At 48.4% G+C, this 20,764-nt stretch overlaps 1 protein-coding gene across 2 annotated transcripts in view; it reads left to right on the top strand.

The window, feature by feature from the left end:
* The window catches only part of LOC140399586 (RNA binding protein fox-1 homolog 1-like), a 161,311-nt gene that overhangs the window by 34,704 nt on the left and 105,843 nt on the right, over nt 1-20,764 (top strand). For both annotated transcript variants that reach the window (XM_072489120.1, XM_072489119.1), the window contains exon 2: nt 4,447-4,689. In XM_072489120.1, the coding sequence (XP_072345221.1) occupies nt 4,447-4,689 (243 nt within the window). The remainder of the gene's footprint in view (nt 1-4,446; nt 4,690-20,764) is intronic.

Genomic DNA, 20,764 nt, shown 5'->3' with positions numbered 1-20,764 from the left:
ATGGTTAAAGGATGGTCACGACTGGGAGTTAAATATCCGAGGGTATCAAACTTTTCGGAAGGACAGAGGGGATGGTAAGGGAGGTGGTGTAGCTCTGTTATTTAAGGATGACATCCGGGCAACAGTAAGGGATGACATCGGTGCTATGGAGGATGAGGTTGAATCCATTTGGGTGGAAATCAGGAATAGTAAGGCAAAAAAGTCACTGATAGGAGTAGTCTATAGGCCACCAAATAGTAACATTATGGTGGGGCAGGCAATAAACAAAGAAATAACAGATGCATGTAGAAATGGTACAGCAGTTATCATGGGGGATTTTAATCTACATGTCGATTGGTTAACCAGGCTGGTCAAGGCAGCCTTGAGGAGGAGTTTATAGAATGTATCCGCGATAGTTTCCTAGAACAGTATGTAATGGAACCTACGAGGGAAGAAGCGGTCCTAGATCTGGTCCTGTGTAATGAGACAGGATTGATTCAGGATCTCATTGTTAGGGATCCTCTCGGAAGGAGCGATCACAATATGGTGGAATTTAAAATACAGATGGAGAGTGAGAAGGTAAAATCAAACACTTGTGTTTTGTGCTTAAACAAAGGAGATTACAATGGGATGAGAGAAGAACTAGCTAAGGTAGACTGGGAGCAAAGACTTTATGGTGAAACAGTTGAGGAACAGTGGAGAACCTTCCAAGTGATTTTTCACAGTGCTCAGCAAAGGTTTATACCAACAAAAAGGAAGGACGGTAAAAAGAGGGAAAATCAACCGTGGATATCTAAGGAAATAAGGGAGAGTATCAAATTGAAGGAAAAAGCATACAAAGTGGCAAAGATTAGTGGGAGACTAGAGGACTGGGAAATCTTTAGGGGGCAACAGAAATCTACTAAAACAGCTAAAAGGAAGAGTAAGATAGATTATGAGAGTAAACTTGCTCAGAATATAAAAACAGATAGTAAAAGTTTCTACAAATATATAAAATGAAAAAGAGTGGCTCAGGTAAATATTGGTCCTTTAGAGGATGAGAATGGAGATTTAGTAATGGGAGATGAGGAAATGGCTGAGGAACTGAACAGGTTTTTTGAAAAAATGAAAATCGCTTATTGTCACAAGTAGGCTTCAATGAAGTTACTGTGAAAAGTCCCTAGTCGCCACATTCCGGCACCTGTTCGGGGAGGCTGGTACAAGGTTTTGGGTCGGTCTTCACAGTGGAAGACACAAATAACATGCCAGTGACTGATGGAAATGAGGCTATGACAGGTGAGGACCTTGAGAGGATTGTTATCACCAAGGAGGTAGTGATGGGCAAGTTAATGGGGCTAAAGGTAGACAAGTCTCCTGGCCCAGAGTGCTAATAGAGATGGCTAGGGAAATTGCAAATGCACTAGTGATAATTTACCAAACTTCACTAGACTCTGGGGTGTCCCGGCGGATTGGAAATTAGCAAACGTGACACCACTGTTTAAAAAAAGGAGGTAGGCAGAAAGTGGGTAATTATAGGCCAGTGAGCTTAACTTCGGTAGTAGGGAAGATGCTGGAATCTATCATCAAGGAAGAAATAGCGAGGCATCTGGATGGAAATTGTCCCATTGGACAGACGCAGCATGGGTTCATAAAGGGCAGGTCGTGCCTAACTAATTTAGTGGAATTTTTTGAGGACATTAACAGTGCGGTAGATAACGGGGAGCCAATGGATGTGGTATATCTGGATTTCCAGAAAGCCTTTGACAAGGTGCCACACAAAAGGTTGCTGCATAAGGTAAAGATGCATGGCATTAAGGGGAAAGTAGTAGCATGGATAGAGGATTGGTTAATTAATAGAAAGCAAAGAGTGAAGATTACTGGGTGTTTCTCTGGTTGGCAATCAGTAGCTAGTGGTGTCCCTCAGGGATCAGTGTTGGGCCCACAACTGTTCACAATTTACATCGATGATTTGGAGTTGGAGACCAAGGGCAATGTATCCAAGTTTGCAGACGACACTAAGATAAGTGGTAAAGCAAAAAGTGCAGAGGATACTGGAAGTCTGCAGAGGGATTTGGATAGGCTAAGTGAATGGGCTAGGGTCTGGCAGATGGAATACAATGTTGACAAATGTGAGGTTATCCATTTTGTAGGAATAACAGCAAAAGGGATTATTATTTAAATGATAAAATATTAAAACATGCTGCTGTGCAGAGAGACCTGGGTGTGCTAGTGCATGAGTCGCAGAAAGTTGGTTTTCAGGTGCAACAGGTGATTAAGAAGGCAAATGGAATTTTGTCCTTCATTGCTACAGGGATGGAGTTTAAGACTAGGGAGGTTCTGCTGCAATTGTATAAGGTGTTAGTGAGGCCACACCTGGAGTATTGTGTTCAGTTTTGGTCTCCTTACCTGAGAAAGGACATATTGGCACTGGAGGGCGTGCAGAGGAGATTCACTAGGTTAATCCCAGAGCTGAAGGGGTTGGATTACGAGGTGAGGTTGAGGAGACTGGGACTGTACTCGTTGGAATTTAGAAGGATGAGGGAGGATCTTATAGAAACATATAAAATTATGAAGGGAATAGATAGGATAGATGCGGGCAGGTTGTTTCCACTGGCGGGTGAAAGCAGAACTAGGGGGCATAGCCTCAAAATAGGGGGAAGTAGATTTAGGACTGAGTTTAGGAGGAACCTCTTCACCCAAAGGGTTGTGAATCTATGGAATTCCTTGCCCAGTGAAGCAGTTGAGGCTCCTTCATTAAATGTTTTTAAGATAAAGATCGATAGTTTTTCGAAGAATAAAGGGATTAAGGGTTATGGTGTTCGGGCCGGAAAGTGGAGCTGAGTCCACAAAAGATCAGCCAAGATCTCATTGAATGGTGGAGCAGGCTCGAGGGGCCAGATGGCCTACTCCTGCTCCTAGTTCTTATGTTCTTATGTCTGTCTCTCTCTGCCATTCGCTGTCTCTCTCTCTCTCTGTCTCTGTCTCTCTCTCTCTCTGTCTCTCTCTCTCTGTCTCTCTCTGTCTCTGTCTCTCTCTGTCTCTCTCTCTCTGTCTCTCTCTCTCTCTGTCTCTCTCTCCCTCAGTCTCTCTCTCTCTGTCTCTGTCTCTCTCTCTCTGTCTCTCTCTCTGTCTCTCTCTCTGTCTCTCTCTCTCTCTGTCTCTCTCTCTCTGTCTCTGTCTCTGTCTCTCTCTCTCTGTCTCTCTGTCTCTCTCTCTTTCTCTCTCTCTCTCTCTGTCTCTCTCTGTCTCTCTCTCTGTCTCTCTCTCTCTGTCTCTGTCTCTGTCTCTCTCTCTCTGTCTCTCTCTCCCTCAGTCTCTCTCTCTCTGTCTCTGTCTCTCTCTCTCTCTCTCTCTCTCTGTCTCTCTTTGTCTGTCTCTCTTTGTCTGTCTCTCTCTCCCTCAGTCTCTCTCTCCCTCAGTCTCTCTCTCCCTCAGTCTCTCTCTCCCTCAGTCTCTCTCTCTCTCTGTCTCTCTCTCTCTCTCTCTCTCTTCCTCAGTCTCTCTCTGTCTCTCTCTCTCTCTCTCTCTCTCTCTCTGTCTGTCCCTCTCCCTCAGAAACTCTCTCTCTCTCTCTCTCTCTCTGTCTCTCTCTCTCTCTCCCTCAGTCTCTCTCTCTCTCTGTCTCTCTCTGTCTCTCTCTCTCTCCCTCAGTCTCTCTCCCTCAGTCTCTCTCCCTCAGTCTCTCTCCCTCAGTCTCTCTCCCTCAGTCTCTCTCCCTCAGTCTCTCTCCCTCAGTCTCTCTCTGTCTCTCTCTCTATCTTTCTCTCTGTCTGTATCTCCATCTCCATCTCTCTCTGGCTCCCTCTCTGTGTGTCTCTCTCTCTGTCTCTCTCTCACTTTCTCTCTGCCTCTCTCTGTCTATATCTCTCTCCCTCCCCCTCTCTCTCCCCCCCGCTCCCTCCCCCCCCTCTCTCTCCCTCTCCCACCCCCTCTCCCTCCCCCTCTCTCTCTCGCCCTCCCTCCCTCCGTCTCCCTCTCTCTCCCTCCCCTATCCCTCTCTCTCCCTCCCCTCTCTCTCCCTCTCCCCCTCCCCCCTCTCCCCCTCCCCCCCCCTTCTCTCTCTCCCTCCCTCCCTCCCCTCCCTCTCCCTCCCCCCTCCCCCCCCTCTCTCTCCCCCTGGCTCACCCCCTCCACCCCTCCCCCTCTCCCCCCTCTCTCACCCCCTCTCTCTCCGTCCCATCTCTCCCTCCCCCCCTCTCTCCCTCTCCCTCCCCCCTCTCTCCCTCTCCCTCCCTCCCTCCCCCCTCCCCCTCTCTCCCCCTTCCCCCTCCCTCCCTCCCTCCCCTCTCTCCCCCTCTCTCTCCCTCTCCCTCCCTCCCTCCCCTCTCTCTCCCTCTCCCTCCCTCCCTCCCCCCCTCCCCCTCTCTCCCCCTTCCCCCTCCCTCCCTCCCTCCCCTCTCTCTCCCTCTCCATCCTTCCCCCCCACACCCTCCTTCCCTCCCTCCGTCTCTCCCTCCCTCTCCTGACGGTCTGTTTCTCTGTTCCCAGGGTGGTCCGGATGGGACGAGCTCTGCTGAAGTGTTACCTCAGGGGTACCCGCCCCAGTACCCACCCCCCCCCACTGCCGGCCGGCTGTCCGAGTATCCTCCTCCCCTTCCCCACGCTGGGCCCGATTTCCCCGGACAACCTCCACCCGAGACGGGCCTCCGGCTGTACGCGCCCTGCCAGGCCCTGATCGAACAGGCCGGCGGAGTGGAGGGCTCGATGACAGGAATCCCCCCTCATCCACCGGTGAGTGTGCAACCAATCAGAGTGGAGGCATGGCCCGGCCAATCGCAGCGCGTCCACTCCGTCCAATCACAGTGTCTCCCTCTCTGTCCAATCACAGTCTCTCTCACTCTGTCCAATCACAGTGTCTCGCTCTCTGTCCAATCACAGTGTCTCTCACTCTGTCCAATCACAGTGTCTCTCACTCTGTCCAATCACAGTGTCTCTCTCTGTCCAATCACAGTGTCTCTCTCTCTGTCCAATCACAGTGTCTCTCTCTCTGTCCAATCACAGTGCCTCTCTCTCTGTCCAATCACAGTGTCTCTCACTCTGTCCAATCACAGTGTCTCTCACTCTGTCCAATCACAGTGTCTCTCTCTGTCCAATCACAGTGTCTCTCTCTCTGTCCAATCACAGTGTCTCTCTCTCTGTCCAATCACAGTGTCTCTCTCTCTGTCCAATCACAGTGTCTCTCTCTCTGTCCAATCACAGTGTCTCTCTCTCTGTCCAATCACAGTGCCTCTCTCTCTGTCCAATCACAGTGTCTCTCTCTGTCCAATCACAGTGTCTCTCTCTGTCCAATCACAGTGTCTCTCTCTCTGTCCAATCACAGTGCCTCTCTCTGTCCAATCACAGTGTCTCTCTCTCTGTCCAATCACAGTGACTCTCTCTCTGTCCAATCACAGTGTCTCTCTCTCTGTCCAATCACAGTGTCTCTCTCTCTGTCCAATCGCAGTGTCTCTCTCTCTGTCCAATCACAGTGTCTCTCTGTCCAATCACAGTGTCTCTCTCTCTCTCTGTCCAATCACAGTGTCTCTCTCTGTCCAATCACAGTGTCTCTATTTCTCTGTCCAATCACTGTCTCTCACTCTGTCCAATCACTGTCTCTCACTCTGTCCAATCACTGTCTCTCACTCTGTCCAATCACCGTGTCTCTCACTCTGTCCAATCACCGTGTCTCTCACTCTGTCCAATCACAGTGTTTCTCTGTCTGTCCAATCACATAGAACATAGAACGATACAGCGCAATACTGGCCCTTCGGCCCACGATGTTGCACCGAAACAAAAGCCATCTAACCTACACTATGCCATTATCATCCATATGCTTATCCAATAAACTTTTAAATGCCCTCAATGTTGGCGAGTTCACTACTGTAGCAGGTAGGGCATTCCACGGCCTCACTACTCTTTGCGTAAAGAACCTACCTCTGACCTCTGTCCTATATCTATTACCCCTCAGTTTAAAGTTATGTCCCCTCATGCCAGCCATATCCATCCGCGGGAGAAGGCTCTCACTGTCCACCCTATCCAACCCTCTGATCATTTTGTATGCCTCTATTAAGTCTCCTCTTAACCTTCTTCTCTCCAACGAAAACAACCTCAAGTCCATCAGCCTTTCCTCATAAGATTTTCCCTCCATACCAGGCAACATCCTGGTAAATCTCCTCTGCACCCGCTCCAAAGCCTCCACGTCCTTCCTATAATGCGGTGACCAGAACTGTACGCAATACTCCAAATGCGGCCGTACCAGAGTTCTGTACAGCTGCAACATGACCTCCCGACTCCGGAACTCAATCCCTCTACCAATAAAGGCCAACACTCCATAGGCCTTCTTCACAACCCTGTCAACCTGGGTGGCAACTTTCAGGGATCTATGTACATGGACACCTAGATCCCTCTGCTCATCCACACTTTCAAGAACTTTTCCATGAGCCAAATATTCCGCATTCCTGTTATTCCTTCCAAAGTGAATCACCTCACACTTCTCTACATTAAACTCCATTTGCCACCTCTCAGCCCAGCTCTGCAGCTTATCTATATCCCTCTGTAACCTGCTACATCCTTCCACACTATCGACAACACCACCGACTTTAGTATCGTCTGCAAATTTACTCACCCACCCTTCTGCGCCTTCCACTAGGTCAGGGATAAAAATGACAAACAGCAACGGCCCCAGAACAGATCCTTGTGGTACTCCACTTGTAACTGAACTCCATTCTGAACATTTCCCATCAACCACCACCCTCTGTCTTCTTTCAGCTAGCCAATTTCTGATCCACATCTCTAAATCACCCTCAATCCCCAGCCTCCGTATTTTCTGCAATAGCCTACCGTGGGGAACCTTATCAAACGCTTTGCTGAAATCCATATACACCACATCAACTGCTCTACCCTCGTCCACCTGTTCAGTCACCTTCTCAAAGAACTCTATAAGGTTTGTGAGGCATGACCTACCCTTCACAAAGCCATGCTGACTATCCCTGATCATATTATTCCTATCGAGATGATTATAAATCTTGTCTCTTATAATCCCCTCCAAGACTTTACCCACTACAGACGTGAGGCTCACCGGTCTATAGTTGCCGGGGTTGTCTCTGCTCCCCTTTTTGAACAAAGGGACCACATTTACTATCCTCCAGTCCTCTGGCACTATTCCTGTAGCCAATGATGACATAAAAATCAAAGCCAAAGGTCCAGCAATCTCTTCCCTGGTCTCCCAGAGAATCCTAGGATAAATCCCATCAGGTCCCGGGGACTTATCTATTTTCAGCCTGTCCAGAATTGCCAACACCTCTTCCCTACGTACCTCAATGCCATCTATCCTATTAGCCTGGGGCTCAGCATTCTCCTCCACAACATTATCTTTTTCCTGAGTGAATACTGACAAAAAATATTCATTTAGTATCTCGCCTATCTCTTCAGATTCCACACACAACTTCCCATCCCTGTCCTTGACTGGCCCTACTCTTACCCTAGTCATTCTTTTATTCCTGACATACCTATAGAAAGCTTTTGGGTTTTCCTTGATCCTACCTGCCAAATACTTCTCATGTCCCCTCCTTGCTCGTCTTAGCTCTCTCTTTAGATCCTTCCTCGCTACCTTGTAACTATCCATCGCCCCAACTGAAACTTCACACCTCATCTTCACATCGGCCTCCTTCTTCCTCTTAACAAGAGATTCCACTTCTTTGGTAAACCACAGTTCCCTCGCTCGACGCCTTCCTCCCTGCCTGACCGGTACATACTTATCAAGAACACGCAGTAGCTGATCCTTGAACAAGCTCCACTTATCCAGTGTGCCCAACACTTGCAGCCTACTTCTCCACCTTATCCCCCCCAAGTCACGTCTAATGGCATCATAATTGCCCTTCCCCCAGCTATAACTCTTGCCCTGCGGTGTATACTTATCCCTGTCCATCATTCACGTAAACGTCACCGAATTGTGGTCACTGTCCCCAAAGTGCTCTCCTACCTCCAAATCCAACACCTGGCCTGGTTCATTACCCAAAACCAAATCCAACGTGGCCTCGCCTCTTGTTGGCCTGTCAACATATTGTGTCAGGAAACCCTCCTGCACACACTGTACAAAAAACGACCCATCTAATGTACTCGAACTATATCTTTTCCAGTCAATATTTGGAAAGTTAAAGTCTCCCATAATAACTACCCTGTTACTTTCGCTCTTATCCAGAATCATCCTCGCCATCCTTTCCTCTACATCCCTAGAACTATTTGGAGGCCTATAGAAAATTCCCAACAGGGTGACCTCTCCTTTCCTGTTTCTAACCTCAGCCCATACTACCTCGGAAGAAGAGTCCCCATCTAGCATCCTCTCCGCCACCGTAATACTGCTCTTGACTAGCAGCGCCACACCTCCCCCTCTTTTGCCTCCTTCTCTGAGCTTACTAAAACACCTAAACCCCGGAACCTGCAACATCCATTCCTGTCCCTGCTCTATCCATGTCTCCGAAATGGCCACAACATCGAAGTCCCAGGTACCAACCCATGCTGCCAGTTCCCCTACCTTATTTCGTATACTCCTGGCATTGAAGTAGACACACTTCAAACCACCTACCTGAACACTGGCCCCCTCCTGCGACGTCAAATCTGTGCTCCTGACCTCTATACTCTCATTCTCCCTTACCCTAAAACTACAATCCAGGTTCCCATGCCCCTGCTGCATTAGTTTAAACCCCCCCAAAGAGCACTAACAAATCTCCCCCCCAGGACATTTGTGCCCCTCAGGTTCAGATGTAGACCATCCTGTCTGTAGAGGTCCCACCTTCCCCAGAAAGAGCCCCAGTTATCCAGAAATCTGAATCCCTCCCGCCTGCACCATCCCTGTAGCCACGTGTTTAATTGCTCTCTCTCCCTATTCCTCATCTCACTATCACGTGGCACGGGCAACAACCCAGAGATAACAACTCTGTTTGTTCTAGTTCTGAGCTTCCATCCTAGCTCCCTGAAAGCCTGCCTGACATCCTTATCCCCTTTCCTACCTATGTCGTTAGTGCCAATGTGGACCACGACTTGGGGTTGCTCCCCCTCCCCCCTAAGGACCCGGAAAACACGATCCGAGACATCACGTACCCTTGCACCTGGGAGGCAAAATACCAAACGTGAGTCTCTCACGCTCCCACAAAATCTCCTATCTGTGCCCCTGACTATCGAGTCCCCAATTACTAATGCTCTGCTCCTCTCCCCCCTTCCCTTCTGAGCAACAGGGACAGACTCCGTGCCAGAGGCCCGTACCCCATGGCTTAACCCTGGTAAGTCCCCCCCCCCACAAGTATCCAAAGCGTCCAATCACAGTGTCTCTCTCTCATTCCAATCACAGTGTCTCTCATTCTGTCCAATCACAGTGTCTCTCATTCTGTCCAATCACAGTGTCTCTCATTCTGTCCAATCACAGTGTCTCTCTCTCTCTCTGTCCAATCGCAGTGTCTCTCTCTCCCTCTGTCTAATCACAGTGTCTCTCTCTGTCCAATCACAGTGTCCCTCTCTCTGTCCAATCACAGTGTCTCTCATTCTGTCCAATCACAGTGTCTCTCATTCTGTCCAATCACAGTGTCTCTCTCTGTCCAATCACAGTGTCTCTCTCTCCACAGTGTCTCTCTCTCTCTCTCTCTCTGTCCAATCACAGTGTCTCTCTCTCTGTCCAATCACAGTGTCTCTCTCTGTCCAATCACAGTGTCTCTCTCTGTCCAATCACAGTGTCTCTCTCTCTCTGTCCAATCACAGTGTCTCTCTCTCTGTCCAATTACAGTCTCTCACTCTGTCCAATCACAGTGTCTCTCACTCTGTCCAATCACAGTGTCTCTCACTTTGTCCAATCACAGTGTCTCTCTCTCTGTCCAATCACAGTGTCTCTCTCTCTGTCCAATCACAGTGTCTCTCTCTCTGTCCAATCACAGTGTCTCTCTCTCTGTCCAATCACAGTGTCTCTCTCTCTGTCCAATCACAGTGTCTCTCTCTCTGTCCAATCACAGTGTCTCTCTCTCCAATCACAGTGTCTCTCTCTGTCCAATCACAGTGTCTCTCTCTCTGTCCAATCACAGTGTCTCTCTCTGTCCAATCACAGTGTCTCTCTCTCTCTCTCTGTCCAATCACAGTGTCTCTCTCTCTGTCCAATCACAGTGTCTCTCTCTGTCCAATCACAGTGTCTCTCTCTCTCTCTCTGTCCAATCACAGTGTCTCTCTCTCTGTCCAATCACAGTGTCTCTCTCTGTCCAATCACAGTGTCTCTCTCTCTCTCTCTGTCCAATCACAGTGTCTCTCTCTCTGTCCAATCACAGTCTCTCTCTCTCTCTGTCCAATCACAGTGTCTCTCTCTCTCCAATCACAGTGTCTCTCTGTGTCCAATCACAGTCTCTCTCTCTCTGTCCAATCACAGTGTCTCTCTGTGTCCAATCACAGTGTCTCTCTCTCTGTCCAATCACAGTGTCTCTCTCTCTGTCCAATCACAGTGTCTCTCTCTCTGTCCAATCACAGTGTCTCTCTCTCTGTCTAATCACAGTGTCTCTCTCTGTCCAATCACAGTGTCTCTCTCTCTGTCCAATCACAGTGTTCCTCTATCTGTCCAATCACAGTGTCTCTCTCTCTGTCCAATCACAGTGTCTCTCTCTGTCCAATCACAGTGTCTCTCTCTCCACAGTGTCTCTCTCTCTCTCCCTCTCTGTCCAATCACAGTGTCTCTCTCTCTGTCCAATCACAGTGTCTCTCTCTGTCCAATCACAGTGTCTCTCTCTGTCCAATCACAGTGTCTCTCTCTCTGTCCAATTACAGTGTCTCTCTCTGACCAATCACAGTGTCTCTCACTCTGTCCAATCACAGTGTCTCTCACTTTGTCCAATCACAGTGTCTCTCTCTCTGTCCAAACACAGTGTCTCTCTCTCTGTCCAATCACAGTGTCTCTCTCTCTGTCCAATCACAGTGTCTCTCTCTCTGTCCAATCACAGTGTCTCTCTCTCTCTCTCTCTGTCCAATCACAGTGTCTCTCTCTCTGTCCAATCACAGTGTCTCTCTCTCTGTCCAATCACAGTCTCTCTCTCTCTGTCCAATCACAGTGTCTCTCTCTCTCCAATCACAGTGTCTCTCTGTGTCCAATCACAGTCTCTCTCTCTCTGTCCAATCACAGTGTCTCTCTGTGTCCAATCACAGTGTCTCTCTCTCTGTCCAATCACAGTGTCTCTCTCTCTGTCCAATCACAGTGTCTCTCTCTCTGTCCAATCACAGTGTCTCTCTCTCTGTCTAATCACAGTGTCTCTCTCTGTCCAATCACAGTCTCTCTCTCTGTCCAATCACAGTGTCCCTCTATCTGTCCAATCACAGTGTCTCTCTCTCTGTCCAATCACAGTGTCTTTCTCTCCACAGTGTCTCTCTCTCTCTCTCTCTGTCCAATCACAGTGTCTCTCTCTCTGTCCAATCACAGTGTCTCTCTCTGTCCAATCACAGTGTCTCTCTCTGTCCAATCACAGTGTCTCTCTCTCTCTGTCCAATCACAGTGTCTCTCTCTCTGTCCAATTACAGTGTCTCTCTCTGACCAATCACAGTGTCTCTCAATCTGTCCAATCACAGTGTCTCTCACTTTGTCCAATCACAGTGTCTCTCTCTTTGTCCAATCACAGTGTCTCTCTCTCTGTCCAATCACAGTGTCTCTCTCTCTGTCCAATCACAGTGTCTCTCTCTCTGTCCAATCACAGTGTCTCTCTCTCTGTCCAATCACAGTGTCTTTCTCTCCAATCACAGTGTCTCTCTCTGTCCAATCACAGTGTCTCTCTCTCTGTCCAATCACAGTGTCTCTCTCTGTCCAATCACAGTGTATCTCTCTCTCTCTCTGTCCAATCACAGTGTCTCTCTCTCTGTCCAATCACAGTGTCTCTCTCTCTGTCCAATCACAGTCTCTCTCTCGCTGTCCAATCACAGTGTCTCTCTCTCTCCAATCACAGTGTCTCTCTGTGTCCAATCACAGTCTCTCTCTCTCTGTCCAATCACAGTGTCTCTCTGTGTCCAATCACAGTGTCTCTCTCTCTGTCCAATCACAGTGTCTCTCTCTCTGTCCAATCACAGTTTCTCTCTCTCTGTCTAATCACAGTGTCTCTCTCTGTCCAATCACAGTGTCTCTCTCTCTGTCCAATCACAGTGTCCCTCTCTCTGTCCAATCACAGTGTCTCTCTCTCTGTCCAATCACAGTGTCTCTCTCTGTCCAATCACAATGTCTCTCTCTCTCTGTCCAATCACAGTGTCTCTCTCTGTCCAATCACAGTGTCTCTCTCTGTCTAATCACAGTGTCTCTCTCTGTCCAATCACAGTGTCTCTCTCTCTGTCCAATCACAGTGTCTCTCTCTCTGTCCAATCACAGTGTCTCTCTCTCTGTCCAATCACAGTGTCTCTCTCTCTGTCCAATCACAGTGTCTCTCTCTCTGACCAATCACAGTGTCTCTCACTCTGTCCAATCACAGTGTCTCTCTCTGTCCAATCACAGTGTATCTCTCTCTGTCCAATCACAGTCTCTCTCTCTGTGACCAATCACAGTGTCTCTCACTCTGTCCAATCACAGTGTCTCTCTCTCTCTGTCTAATCACAGTTTCTCTCTCTCTCTGTCCAATCACAGTGTATCTCACTCTGTCCAATCACAGTGTCTCTCTCTCTGTCTAATCACAGTGTCTCTCTCTGTCCAATCACAGTCTCTCTCTCCACAGTGTCTCTCTCTCTCTGTCCAATCACAGTGTCTCTCACTCTGTCCAATCACAGTGTCTCTCTCTCTGTCCAATCACAGTGTCTCTCTCTCTGTCTAATCACAGTGTCTCCCTCTCTCTCCAATCACAGTGTCTCTCTCTCTGTCTAATCACAGTGTCTCTCTCTCTGTCCAATCACAGTGTCTCTCACTCTGTCCAATCACAGTGTCTCTCTCTCTGTCCAATCACAGTGTCTCTCTCTCTCTCGAATCACAGTGTCTCTCTCTGTCCAATTACAGTATCTCTCTCTCTGTCCAATCACAGTGTCTCTCTCTCCAATCACAGTGTCTCTCTCTGTCCAATCACAGTGTCTCGCTCTCTCTGTCCAATCACAGTGTCTCTCTCTCTGTCCAATCACAGTGTCTCTCTCTCTGTCCCACAGTGTCTCTCTCTCTCTCCAATCACAGTGTCTCTCTCTCTGTCCAATCACAGTGTCTCTCTCTGTCCAATCACAGTGTCTCTCTCTCTGTCCAATCACAGTGTCTCTCTCTCTGTCCAATCACAGTGTCTCTCTCTCTCTGTCCAATCACAGTGTTTCTCTCTCTGTCTAATCACAGTGTCTGTCTCTCTGTCCAATCACAGTGTCTCTCTCTCTGTCCAATCACAGTGTCTCTGTCTCTCTCTCCAATCACAGTGTCTCTCTCTCTGTCCAATCACAGTCTCTCTCTCTCTGTCCAATCACAGTGTCTCTCTCTGTCTAATCACAGTGTCTCTCTCTCTCTGTCCAAACACAGTGTCTCTGTCTCTCTCTCCAATCACAGTGTCTCTCTCTCTGTCCAATCACAGTGTCTCTCTCTGTCCAATCACTGTCTCTCTCTCTCTGTCCAATCACAGTGTCTCTCTCTCTCTGTCCAATCACAGTGTCTCTCTCTCGGTCCAATCACAGTGTCTCTCTCTCTGTCCAATCACAGTGTCTCGCTCTCTGTCCAATCACAGTGTCTCTCTCTCTGTCCAATCACAGTGTCTCTCTCTCTGTCCAATCACAGTGTCTCTCTCTCTCTCTCCAATCACAGTGTCTCTCTCTCTCTCTCCAATCACAGTGTCTCTCTCTGTCCAATCACAGTGTCTCTCTCTCTCTGTCCAATCACAGTGTCTCTCTCTCTCTGTCCAATCACAGTGTCTCTCTCTCTCTGGCCAATCACAGTGTCTCTCTCTCTGGCCAATCACAGTGTCTCTCTCTCTCTGTCCAATCACAGTGTCTCTCTCTCTGTCCAATCACAGTGTCTCTCTCTCTGTCCAATCAGTGTCTCTCTCTGTCCAATCACAGTGTCTCTCTCTCTGTCCAATCACAGTGTCTCTCTCTCTGTCCAATCACAGTGTTCCTCTCTCTGTCCAATCACAGTGTCTCTCTCACTGTCCCTCTCTCTCTCTCCAATCACAGTGTCTCTCTCTGTCCAATCACAGTGTCTCTCTCTGTCCAATCACAGTGTCTCTCTCTCTGTCCAATCACAGTGTCCCTCTATCTGTACAATCACAGTGTCTCTCTCTCTGTCCAATCACAGTGTCTCTCTCTGTGCAATCACAGTGTCTCTCTCTGTCCAATCACAGTGTCTCTCTCTCTGTCCAATCACAGTGTCTCTCTCTCTGTCCAATCACAGTGTCTCTGTCTCTCTCTCCAATCACAGTGTCTCTCTCTCTGTCCAATCACAGTCTCTCTCTCTCTGTCCAATCACAGTGTCTCTCTCTGTCTAATCACAGTGTCTCTCTCTCTCTGTCCAATCACAGTGTCTCTGTCTCTCTCTCCAATCACAGTGTCTCTCTCTCTGTCCAATCACAGTGTCTCTCTCTGTCCAATCACTGTCTCTCTCTCTCTGTCCAATCACAGTGTCTCTCTCTCTCTGTCCAATCACAGTGTCTCTCTCTCGGTCCAATCACAGTGTCTCTCTCTCTGTCCAATCACAGTGTCTCGCTCTCTGTCCAATCACAGTGTCTCTCTCTCTGTCCAATCACAGTGTCTCTCTCTCTGTCCAATCACAGTGTCTCTCTCTCTCTCTCCAATCACAGTGTCTCTCTCTCTCTCTCCAATCACAGTGTCTCTCTCTGTCCAATCACAGTGTCTCTCTCTCTCTGTCCAACCACAGTGTCTCTCTCTCTCTGGCCAATCACAGTGTCTCTCTCTCTGGCCAATCACAGTGTCTCTCTCTCTCTGTCCAATCACAGTGTCTCTCTCTCTGTCCAATCACAGTGTCTCTCTCTCTGTCCAATCAGTGTATCTCTCTGTCCAATCACAGTGTCTCTCACTCTGTCCAATCACAGTGTCTCTCTCTGTCCAATCACAGTGTCTCTCTCTGTCCAATCACAGTGTCTCTCACTCTGTCCAATCACAGTGTCTCTCTCTGTCCAATCACAGTCTCTCTCTCTCTGTCCAATCACAGTATCTCTCTCTCTGTCCAATCACAGTGTCTCTCTCTCTGTCCAATCACAGTGTCTCTCACTCTGTCCAATCACAGTGTCTCTCACTCTGTCCAATCACAGTGTCTCTCACTCTGTCCAATCACAGTGTCTCTCACTCTGTCCAATCACAGTGTCTCTCTCTCTCTCTCCAATCACAGTTTCTCTCTCTGTCCAATCACAGTGTCTCTCTGTGTCTAATCTCTGTCTAATCACAGTGTCCCTCTCTCTGTCCAATCACAGTGTCCCTCTCTCTGTCCAATCACAGTGTCCCTCTCTCTGTCCAATCACAGTGTCTCTCTCTCTGTCCAATCACAGTGTCTCTCTCTCTGTCCAATCACAGTGTCTCTCTCTCTGTCCAATCACAGTGTCTCTCTCTCTCTCTGTCCAATCACAGTGTCTCTCTCTCTGTCCAATCACAGTGTCTCTCTCTCTGTCCAATCACAGTGTCTCTCTCTCTGTCCAATCACAGTGTCTCTCTCTCTCTCTGTCCAATCACAGTGTCTCTCTCTCTGTCCAATCACAGTATCTCTCTCTCTGTCCAATCACAGTGTCTCTCTCTCTGTCCAATCACTATCTCTCTCTCTGTCCAATCACAGTGTCTCTCTCTCTGTCCAATCACAGTGTCTCACTCTCTGTCCAATCACAGTGTCTCTCTCTCTGTCCAATCACAGTGTCTCTCTCTCTCTCTGTCCAATCACAGTGTCTCTCTCTCTCTGTCCAATCACAGTGTCTCTCTCTCTGTCCAATCACAGTGTCTCTCTCTCTGTCCAATCACAGTGTCTCTCTCACTGACCCTCTCTCTCTCTCCAATCACAGTGTCTCTCTCTGTCCAATCACAGTGTCTCTCTCTGTCCAATCACAGTGTCTCTCTCTCTGTCCAATCACAGTGTCCCTCTATCTGTACAATCACAGTGTCTCTCTCTCTGTCCAATCACAGTGTCTCTCTCTCTGTCCAATCACAGTGTCTCTCTCTCTGTCCAATCACAGTGTCCCTCTATCTGTACAATCACAGTGTCTCTCTCTCTGTCCAATCACAGTGTCTCTCTCTCTGTGCAATCACAGTGTCTCTCTCTCTCTCTCTCTCTGTCCAATCACAGTGTCTCTCTCTCTGTCCAATCACAGTGTCTCTCTCTCTCTGCAATCACAGTGTCTCTCTCTCTCTCTCTCTCTGTCCAATCACAGTGTCTCTCTCTCTGTGCAATCACAGTGTCTCTCTCTCTCTCTCTCTCTGTCCAATCACAGTGTCTCTCTCTCTGTCCAATCACAGTGTCTCTCTCTCTGTCCAATCACAGTGTCTCTCTCTGTCCAATCACAGTGTCTCTCTCTGTCCAATCACAGCGTCTCTCTCTCTCTGTCCAATCACAGTGTCTCTCTCTCTGTCCAATTACAGTGTCTCTCTCTGACCAATCACAGTGTCTCTCACTCTGTCCAATCACAGTGTCTCTCTCTCTGTCCAATCACAGTGTCTCTCTCTCTGTCCAATCACAGTGTCTCTCTCTCTGTCCAATCACAGTGTCTCTCTCTCTGTCCAATCACAGTGTCTCTCTCTCTGTCCAATCACAGTGTCTCTCTCTCCAATCACAGTGTCTCTCTCTGTCCAATCACAGTGTCTCTCTCTCTGTCCAATCACAGTGTCTCTCTCTGTCCAATCACAGTGTCTCTCTCTCTCTCTCTGTCCAATCACAGTGTCTCTCTCTCTGTCCAATCACAGTGTCTCTCTCTCTGTCCAATCACAGTCTCTCTCTCGCTGTCCAATCACAGTGTCTCTCTCTCTCCAATCACAGTGTCTCTCTGTGTCCAATCACAGTCTCTCTCTCTCTGTCCAATCACAGTGTCTCTCTGTGTCCAATCACAGTGTCTCTCTCTCTGTCCAATCACAGTGTCTCTCTCTCTGTCCAATCACAGTGTCTCTCTCTCTGTCTAATCACAGTGTCTCTCTCTGTCCAATCACAGTGTCTCTCTCTCTCTGTCCAATCACAGTGTCCCTCTCTCTGTCCAATCACAGTGTCTCTCTCTCTGTCCAATCACAGTGTCTCTCTCTGTCCAATCACAGTGTCTCTCTCTCTGTCCAATCACAGTGTCTCTCTCTCTGTCCAATCACAGTGTCTCTCTCTCTGTCCAATCACAGTGTCTCTCACTCTGTCCAATCACAGTGTCTCTCTCTCTGTCCAATCACAGTGTCTCTCTCTGTCCAATCACAGTGTATCTCTCTCTGTCCAATCACAGTCTCTCTCTCTCTGTCCAATCACAGTGTATCTCACTCTGTCCAATCACAGTCTCTCTCTCTCTCTGTCCAATCACAGTGTCTCTCTCTCTGTCCAATCACAGTGTCTCTCTCTCTGTCCAATCACAGTGTCTCTCTCTCTGTACAATCACAGTGTCTCTCACTCTGTCCAATCACAGTGTCTCTCTCTGTCCAATCACAGTGTCTCTCTCTGTCCAATCACAGTGTCTCTCACTCTGTCCAATCACAGTGTCTCTCTCTCTGTCCCACAGTGTCTCTCTCTCTCTCCAATCACAGTGTCTCTCTCTCTCTGTCCAATCACAGTGTCTCTCTCTCTGTCCAATCACAGTGTCTCTCTCTCTGTCCAATCACAGTGTCTCTCTCTCTGTCCAATCACAGTGTCTCTCTCTGTCCAATCACTGTCTCTCTCTCTCTGTCCAATCACAGTGTCTCTCTCTCTCTGTCCAATCACAGTGTCTCTCTCTCTGTCCAATCACAGTGTCTCTCTCTCTGTCCAATCACAGTGTCTCGCTCTCTGTCCAATCACAGTGTCTCTCACTCTGTCCAATCACAGTGTCTCTCACTCTGTCCAATCACAGTGTCTCTCACTCTGTCCAATCACAGTGTCTCTCACTCTGTCCAATCACAGTGTCTCTCACTCTGTCCAATCACAGTGTCTCTCTCTCTCTCTCCAATCACAGTGTCTCTCTCTCTCTCTGTCCAATCACAGTGTCTCTCTGTGTCTAATCTCTGTCTAATCACAGTGTCCCTCTCTCTGTCCAATCACAGTGTCCCTCTCTCTGTCCAATCACAGTGTCCCTCTCTCTGTCCAATCACAGTGTCTCTCTCTCTGTCCAATCACAGTGTCTCTCTCTCTGTCCAATCACAGTGTCTCTCTCTCTGTCCAATCACAGTGTCTCTCTCTCTCTCTGTCCAATCACAGTGTCTCTCTCTCTGTCCAATCACAGTGTCTCTCTCTCTGTCCAATCACAGTGTCTCTCTCTCTGTCCAATCACAGTGTCTCTCTCTCTGTCCAATCACAGTGTCTCTCTCACTGTCCCTCTCTCTCTCTCCAATCACAGTGTCTCTCTCTGTCCAATCACTGTCTCTCTCTCTGTCCAATCACAGTGTCTCTCTCTCTGTCCAATCACAGTGTCTCTCTCTCTGTCCAATCACAGTGTCTCTCTCTCTGTCCAATCACAGTGTCTCTCTCTCTGTCCAATCACAGTGTCTCTCTCTCCAATCACAGTGTCTCTCTCTGTCCAATCACATTGTCTCTCTCTCTGTCCAATCACAGTGTCTCTCTCTGTCCAATCACAGTGTCTCTCTCTCTCTCTCTGTCCAATCACAGTGTCTCTCTCTCTGTCCAATCACAGTGTCTCTCTCTCTGTCCAATCACAGTCTCTCTCTCGCTGTCCAATCACAGTGCCTCTCTCTCTCCAATCACAGTGTCTCTCTGTGTCCAATCACAGTCTCTCTCTCTCTGTCCAATCACAGTGTCTCTCTGTGTCCAATCACAGTGTCTCTCTCTCTGTCCAATCACAGTGTCTCTCTCTCTGTCCAATCACAGTGTCTCTCTCTCTGTCTAATCACAGTGTCTCTCTCTGTCCAATCACAGTGTCTCTCTCTCTGTCCAATCACAGTGTCCCTCTCTCTGTCCAATCACAGTGTCTCTCTCTCTGTCCAATCACAGTGTCTCTCTCTGTCCAATCACAGTGTCTCTCTCTCTGTCCAATCACAGTGTCTCTCTCTCTGTCCAATCACAGTGTCTCTCTCTCTGTCCAATCACAGTGTCTCTCACTCTGTCCAATCACAGTGTCTCTCTCTCTGTCCAATCACAGTGTCTCTCTCTCTGACCAATCACAGTGTCTCTCACTCTGTCCAATCACAGTGTCTCTCTCTGTCCAATCACAGTGTATCTCTCTCTGTCCAATCATAGTCTCTCTCTCTCTGTCCAATCACAGTGTCTCTCTCTCTGTCCAATCACAGTGTCTCTCTCTCTGTCCAATCACAGTGTCTCTCTCTCTGTACAATCACAGTGTCTCTCACTCTGTCCAATCACAGTGTCTCTCTCTGTCCAATCACAGTGTCTCTCTCTGTCCAATCACAGTGTCTCTCACTCTGTCCAATCACAGTGTCTCTCTCTCTGTCCCACAGTGTCTCTCTCTCTCTCCAATCACAGTGTCTCTCTCTCTGTCCAATCACAGTGTCTCTCTCTGTCCAATCACAGTGTCTCTCTCTCTGTCCAATCACAGTGTCTCTCTCTCTGTCCAATCACAGTGTCTCTCTCTGTCCAATCACTGTCTCTCTCTCTCTGTCCAATCACAGTGTCTCTCTCTCTCTGTCCAATCACAGTGTCTCTCTCTCTGTCCAATCACAGTGTCTCTCTCTCTGTCCAATCACAGTGTCTCGCTCTCTGTCCAATCACAGTGTCTCTCACTCTGTCCAATCACAGTGTCTCTCACTCTGTCCAATCACAGTGTCTCTCACTCTGTCCAATCACAGTGTCTCTCACTCTGTCCAATCACAGTGTCTCTCACTCTGTCCAATCACAGTGTCTCTCTCTCTCTCTCCAATCACAGTGTCTCTCTCTCTCTCTGTCCAATCACAGTGTCTCTCTGTGTCTAATCTCTGTCTAATCACAGTGTCCCTCTCTCTGTCCAATCACAGTGTCCCTCTCTCTGTCCAATCACAGTGTCCCTCTCTCTGTCCAATCACAGTGTCTCTCTCTCTGTCCAATCACAGTGTCTCTCTCTCTGTCCAATCACAGTGTCTCTCTCTCTGTCCAATCACAGTGTCTCTCTCTCTCTCTGTCCAATCACAGTGTCTCTCTCTCTGTCCAATCACAGTGTCTCTCTCTCTGTCCAATCACAGTGTCTCTCTCTCTGTCCAATCACAGTGTCTCTCTCTCTGTCCAATCACAGTGTCTCTCTCACTGTCCCTCTCTCTCTCTCCAATCACAGTGTCTCTCTCTGTCCAATCACTGTCTCTCTCTCTGTCCAATCACAGTGTCTCTCTCTCTGTCCAATCACAGTGTCTCACTCTCTGTCCAATCACAGTGTCTCTCTCTCTGTCCAATCACAGTGTCTCTCTCTCTCTCTCTGTCCAATCACAGTGTCTCTCTCTCTGTCCAATCACAGTGTCTCTCTCTCTGTCCAATCACAGTGTCTCTCTCTCTGTCCAATCACAGTGTCTCTCTCTCTGTCCAATCACAGTGTCTCTCTCACTGTCCCTCTCTCTCTCTCCAATCACAGTGTCTCTCTCTGTCCAATCACAGTGTCTCTCTCTGTCCAATCACAGTGTCTCTCTCTCTGTCCAATCACAGTGTCTCTCTCTCTCTCCAATCGCAGTGTCTCTCTCTCTGTCCAATCACAGTGTCTCCCTCTCTCTCCAATCACAGTGTATCTCTCTCTGTCCAATCACAGTGTCTCTCTCTGTCCAATCACAGTGTCTCTCTCTCTCT

The sequence above is a fragment of the Scyliorhinus torazame genome, chromosome 23, assembly GCF_047496885.1.
Source record: "Scyliorhinus torazame isolate Kashiwa2021f chromosome 23, sScyTor2.1, whole genome shotgun sequence".
In the NCBI taxonomy this organism is placed as follows: Eukaryota; Metazoa; Chordata; class Chondrichthyes; order Carcharhiniformes; family Scyliorhinidae; genus Scyliorhinus; species Scyliorhinus torazame.
The sequence above is the reverse complement of the archived record's forward strand: the minus strand, read 5'-3'. Positions and strand labels throughout refer to the sequence as shown.